Below are 5,773 nucleotides of genomic sequence, written 5' to 3' on the forward strand. Positions count from 1 at the left end.
GGGCAATTTTTGGAGCTTCTTTTGAGGCCATAAAAGGTCACCTTATACACAGGTAAATACGGTAGTTCTATCATTTTATTCACAACATAAATTGTAAATAAGTGGCATGCATATGTTATTCTAGTATTCTAATTAATTTTCCAATAATTGTAAATGGGTTTTTATAACTTTTAGAAGTGTAACAATTTGTAGTCTCATGTAGGTTATGCTGAGCGCCCAATGAGACTTTATCCTCTTGGCATACTAAGTTCAATAAACTGCACATAATAACAATAGAGATGATAGATTCACATGAAATTGTTTGACAAGAAATGAAATGATAACTAAGATGCAGGGGCCATGGAGTACGTTTGAAAGTGGGGGAGGGGGCAGGCTAGGTTTTGGTATGGATCTAAGAGGTGTGAGGGGAGAGGGGAGAGGTTTAGAAGAAAGCAGTGTTCACCTTAGGATACAAGTGGGGGGAGCTACGAACCCCCAGCCCCTCCCTTCCCGTAGCCTCTGAGACAACAAAGTAATGGCAATCTCAACAATACTTACGTAGATGACAATGAGGAGGAGGATAACTTGAATTACAAAACGTCTGCTTTTTGGGAACAATAAACAGCTTGCAAAGAACCGTGAACCACGAGAATGTGAATTCAAACGTTATGGTGGGATACGGTACCACTCGGTAACTGTCCCCGGGGGTGGGGGGGGGGAAGTACTCTCTTACATACGCAGTATAGGTATGTGCTGCCCGATAGGGTACGGTTTTTGATGTGCTCAGTCCTTAAATAGGGTATCCTTTTTGGTATTTTTGGTATTGTGATTCTTAAATATTCCTTAGATAGGGTCACTAATTAACAATTATTCTATGAGCGTGGGATGGATAAGAGATGGCAAATAGCCAACGAGGCGGGTAGTGCCGAGTTGGCTATAACAAGTCTCATATCCAACAAGCGCGAATGGAATAATTGTTTTAAGAAATTCCTTTACCTATTGACTCCCAGGGGTTCCCCATTGACGAGCAAAATTAACTCAAGTCTGGCCGGTTTGAACGTCAAAGGGGTAATTGGGACATAGTTAGGGTTAAGTTAGGGTTAGGGTTTGGGTTTAGTGAGTGATTAACCCATTGACTCCCAGGGGCTCACCATTGACGAGTAAAATTGTCTGGCGTTAGTCAGTCTGGCCGGTTTAGGCCGGTTTGGACGTCAAAGGGTTAAACTCCAAAAATTTGGAAGTACAAAATGAGAGCGAAAAAAGCGAGAAAATCTGAGGAAAATCGAAAAAATTGACGAAGATGTGATAATGTGTAATACCTTGAGGTCAGACAGGCTCGTCACAAAAACACTTCTCAGTCAACTTTTCCACGAAAAAAGTGTTTTCTTTTTTGGCTTTCTTCAGAGAGAATTTCGGCTTTCCGGCGAAAAATTTTTTTAGCTTAGCAACGTTGAGCGCAATCATTTACCATATAAAGTCAAACTAAGGTACATGTATATAAGCTGATAACCAAGACTGAGCGAGCCAGTCAGAGCACGTGAAATGCATTATCCGAGGTTGAGAATTTAATAAATTGTAGTATCCACCCCAATGAGCAAAATGAAAAATACAATGTACATGTATATGGTCTATTGAAACTGTTCTACACGCCTGAACACACATTTTCAAGTTTAACACAGCGATTTTAAAGGGCCGTTTATAGCTTGTATTGCCCTATGTGCGCTCCTCACTCCCTTAAATAGGGTGCCATTTTTTGGTTTTGGGCCTTAAAAGGGTATCAAATCGCGATTTTCTACCCTTAAATAGGGTCAGGGTTTGAGAACCTTGGTGGCACACACCTGTCCTAAATTGTTGGGAGTACCCCCTTCCCCCAGGGTTGTCCACTGACACGTGCGGATGATGTGTCAATCAACTGGGAATGTATACACGTATGTTGTGTAATTAACAAATAGTTTCCATGTTGCAGTAATAGATCAGAGATGGCGTCAAAATGTGTGGTCTCACGTGTCACTGATTTTGATGTCCTTTGTGATCTATTACCAAAATAAAACATACAGAAAGAAGCCTTTTTATTTCAAAATATTACTAAGGTATTCGAAAGAGGTTACTTTTCCCACTTGAAAAGTCATGGAAATAGTTCTTTGATTTAATCTATTGTCTACACAAAATAAAGCAAACTGATTGGTTGCTGCACTTAACAAAGCGCTGTAATGGGTTGAGAGAATCATGTCACTGTTCTCTAATAGATCATTGGTGAGAACCAATCAAAATTCGAGTATTATTGAGCTTACTATATAACTAAGTATCTTTCCAGTCTTATTAAATACGTATGTTGTTAGTTATTCTATTTACCTATCTATCTCGGTGGAAATCTAAAGTTCTTGATTTGATGCTACTCTGAATGCAGGTGATAACAGATCAATGCATACAACAATCTTACAAAGTTGGAAAAAATAATCTATCTTCAAACTTTGTACCATGCATCATCAAACCATGTCTGACCATAGCTTTTCACTTTTACATGTATATTGTATGACTAGAGAACAATGTCTAATTTTTTTTTTTTTTTGAGAATTCATACCTGTTTCCACAGACTCTGGAGCTAGTTCACCCTTTTCAAGCACTCCTGGAGGGAAAAACTCTTCGAGACCATACGATTGAGGACTTGTTTGAAGGCAACGAATAAAACCAGCCCTGTAAAATTCAAGAATCGAAAAGAGTCATTGGGAGTTTTCGGGGTGAAGAGAATTGTACTTTTCAATGTTCGGAAGAATCCTATTTATGTACCTGATCACATACTTCGCTGAGATCAGCGTTTGAAATTTCACGAAACCTCGAAATCCCTGCAGAACGATCGCCATATTGTTTTAATTTGTAATTCCGCGCATATTTTTTGCGGATGCTGCTGAAACCGCTGGATATTTCCGTCTGCAAGAACAAACTAGAGCTTACGCAACAGGACGGCTGGAAGACTCAGGACGGCAGAATGGCGAAAAAATGTAGCGCGAGACTGTGCATTCCCGATCTTACGCGACATTTTTTCGTCATTCTGCCGTCCTGAGTCTTCCAGCCGTCCTGTTGCGTAAGCTCACTATTACCAGCTGTAGACCACTGTAACAACAATGGAAAATATCGCAAGACAAAGAGAAAAACAAAAGGGGCCCCTTAGCAAGCTGCCAATAGGAAATCTTGCCTCATAAGCAAAGGGCTATCGTTTTCTAACCAGTGAGCCGAGAAGAAAGTACTGGTACTTGGCCAGGCGGTGAAACCGCTGGAAACGGCTGCGAAAATTCACGTGGTTTATGATTTTCTGTCGCCCTTTTTTCCTCCCAGGCAGACGCTTTAAGAGCAAGACATTCTCATGTCTTCTTCTTTCTTTTGCCACTTTCCCTTGTTTTAATAATCCCTCTAAGGTGTTCATGTTCATCTCACCGTCAGTATAGAGCTTTGTCACTATATCGGGTTCCGAATTCCGTGAAAGACGACTTTGACAGGTTTCGGGTGTTTTTTTTTTTTTTTTGCTGTCTGCGCTGTCAGCATCATTATCATATTATGCAATGAACGATATTTCATTAATATGAATATTCATGTCGAACATGCCATATATCTCCATTAGCACCCGACTAACTTCGTAAATAAGCATTACCGTGACCAGAAAACTAATCAACAGGTTTGCTATCCGCAATCAACCTTGTTTGCATTTCCTTTGCACTTCGCTAAACCATAAGCAAGGAATAAAAGTCGACATACTGAAACAGTTCTCTGCATATCGGTCAATACCTATTTTTCACTTTAAAACACCGTTTGATTTCAAACTAATCCCCTCAAGGGACTTCGAGTAACATTGACGCAGAAATTACCGTAATAATACATCTCAAATTCAAACTATTGAAATTAAGTCCTCTTTCAGATAATTAGAAGTTGAGTAAAAACACATACATAATTGAACACGTTGAAACATCTTTGATGCAACCAAAAAAGTAGTTCGGGCTACTTAATGTTAATTTTCCTGTACCAATGATAGTAGTAAAAGCTTTAATGCCCGCATCATAGACGAAAGTGCTTTTCGTGTGCATAGTGCTTCATGAATTATGGCTTTACTAGTTTAGCTTAATTAATTGGGATATATTCTGTCAGAGAGCTTAATTACTTTTGCCTTTTGTACAGAACGACAGTGTCGAATGCTGAGTGATGGATGTCTGGTTAAATGGTTTTATGAAGCGCTGTTAACTCAGTGTTACGTCGCCGGCAACAAATTTGTGCACGCGGAGACCGGCTTGTCGGACAAAAACAGTGTACTCCTTCAGTTAAATACTGGTTCTCAGTGGTTTATGTGCTGTCATGGAGGAGGAAAGGAAGCAAGAACAGGCGAAGAAAGTACGGTTCGACCTAAAAGAAGAGATTTTTCTGATTCCGAGCAAATGGGATTGCTTAAGTAAGTGTAGAGTTGACAAGTCAAGAGTCACCGAAGACTTGAATCTACTGAAGCACAAATCTCGCGCGATCGTTGGGCAACGGAATCAACAAAACAAACAAGGACAGAGGAAAAAACCAAATTATAGTTCGGCTACAAGTGGAAAACCTAAAGCGGAATCCGCGAACAAAGCAGCTGCTACTCTTGATAATTCCAGGCCAAGTTCGTCTCCGAATAAAACTGTCAAAAACTCCGCCAGGAAAACATTGTTAGATAGAACTTTAACGTCTGCTATTGAAACAAAATTAAAAATCCATCCCCGTCCTCAGCGGGATGTATCAAGACTTGAAGTGGCTTTGCCGAAGATTAATTACACAACGGATATAAAAAAGGCGTTGGAAAAAGCACTCCAAAGATCTCGAAGCAAACCCGCTTTAGGAAGTGTAGCATCGTCTTCGAACATCACTAGTCTTGTTACACAAGGAAAGAAACAGAGCGGTAACTTCGCCGCCTGCTCGGCGCGCTTTGAAGAAAGGGATAGATTATTCCAAAGGAGACTATCAGACAGTTCTGTATTTGGAGACAAATCACCAGTGTGTAAACATTCTAGTGGGAATGATTCCCCGAGATTTAGCGAACTATCCTCGACGGATCTCATCGGATGGAGACCTTTTTCGGCATGGGGCTTGAAAAACCGCTCCATGCGGACAGAGAAAACAAATCCATTGAAACGAGGAAGTTCTATGTCCACACTGATCCCTAACAGCATACTTTACTGAGTCAATAAATAAACAGACCAAAAGAAAAACAAAGAAATGTACGGGACATTAGTGAGTGGAAAAAGACGCGAAGTAGATATTGCCGCGTTTTGAAAGCCCCAAATTTTTATTTTCTTTCGTGAGCGATTTAAATTATCTCTTACTTAAAGAGCTTCACTTTACACTAGGGTTTAGGGGAGACCAAAGTTTTAAATTTTGTTTTCAAATTGATAGATGAGCAAGATGTTCTGCTGTAAGTGATAAACAGAAAACTTATTTCATAATTCATTAAATTTGAATCTCCTTGTCCATCTTCCACACTCAATAAGAAAAGACGATTCTAGAAATTGAAGTCACATTCCACTTAAAATAATATATTCTTGTTACCAATATTCATATATTGAAAAATTCATCACACATTAATTGTTTTCTTTATGGAACCTGGATCATTACTCTTCTCCAGGTTTTTCGTCAAATCTTTGAGACTCAAGGAAGATCTGTCTGTATATTTAAGGCGTAAATATTGCCCTAAAAGTTAACAGTATACTATAGATTTGATAATGTATGCCACCATAGTTAGATGCCACTGAGTTATTAAGGATCAGTCCTATTAAAAAGATGG

The 5,773-nt window shown here is 39.5% G+C and overlaps 2 protein-coding genes across 2 annotated transcripts in view; one reads left to right on the top strand and one right to left on the bottom strand.

Moving 5' to 3' along the window:
* Positions 1-2,875, bottom strand: part of LOC137997914 (large ribosomal subunit protein uL29m-like) — an 11,463-nt gene extending 8,588 nt beyond the window's left edge. The window contains exons 1-2 of the mRNA XM_068844240.1: positions 2,767-2,875; positions 2,561-2,673 (exon numbers count right to left, since the gene is read on the bottom strand). Of these exons, the coding sequence (XP_068700341.1) occupies positions 2,561-2,673; positions 2,767-2,840 (187 nt within the window). The 5' untranslated portion in view covers positions 2,841-2,875. The remainder of the gene's footprint in view (positions 1-2,560; positions 2,674-2,766) is intronic.
* A 1,359-nt stretch (positions 2,876-4,234) lies between these two features.
* LOC137997913 (uncharacterized) lies at positions 4,235-5,767 on the top strand. The gene has a single exon (XM_068844239.1). The coding sequence runs from the start codon at positions 4,321-4,323 to the stop codon at positions 5,170-5,172; it is 852 nt and encodes a 283-aa protein (XP_068700340.1). The 5' UTR covers positions 4,235-4,320; the 3' UTR covers positions 5,173-5,767.
* Positions 5,768-5,773: the final 6 nt, after the last annotated feature.

Source organism: Montipora foliosa, chromosome 3, assembly GCF_036669935.1.
Source record: "Montipora foliosa isolate CH-2021 chromosome 3, ASM3666993v2, whole genome shotgun sequence".
In the NCBI taxonomy this organism is placed as follows: domain Eukaryota; kingdom Metazoa; phylum Cnidaria; class Anthozoa; order Scleractinia; family Acroporidae; genus Montipora; species Montipora foliosa.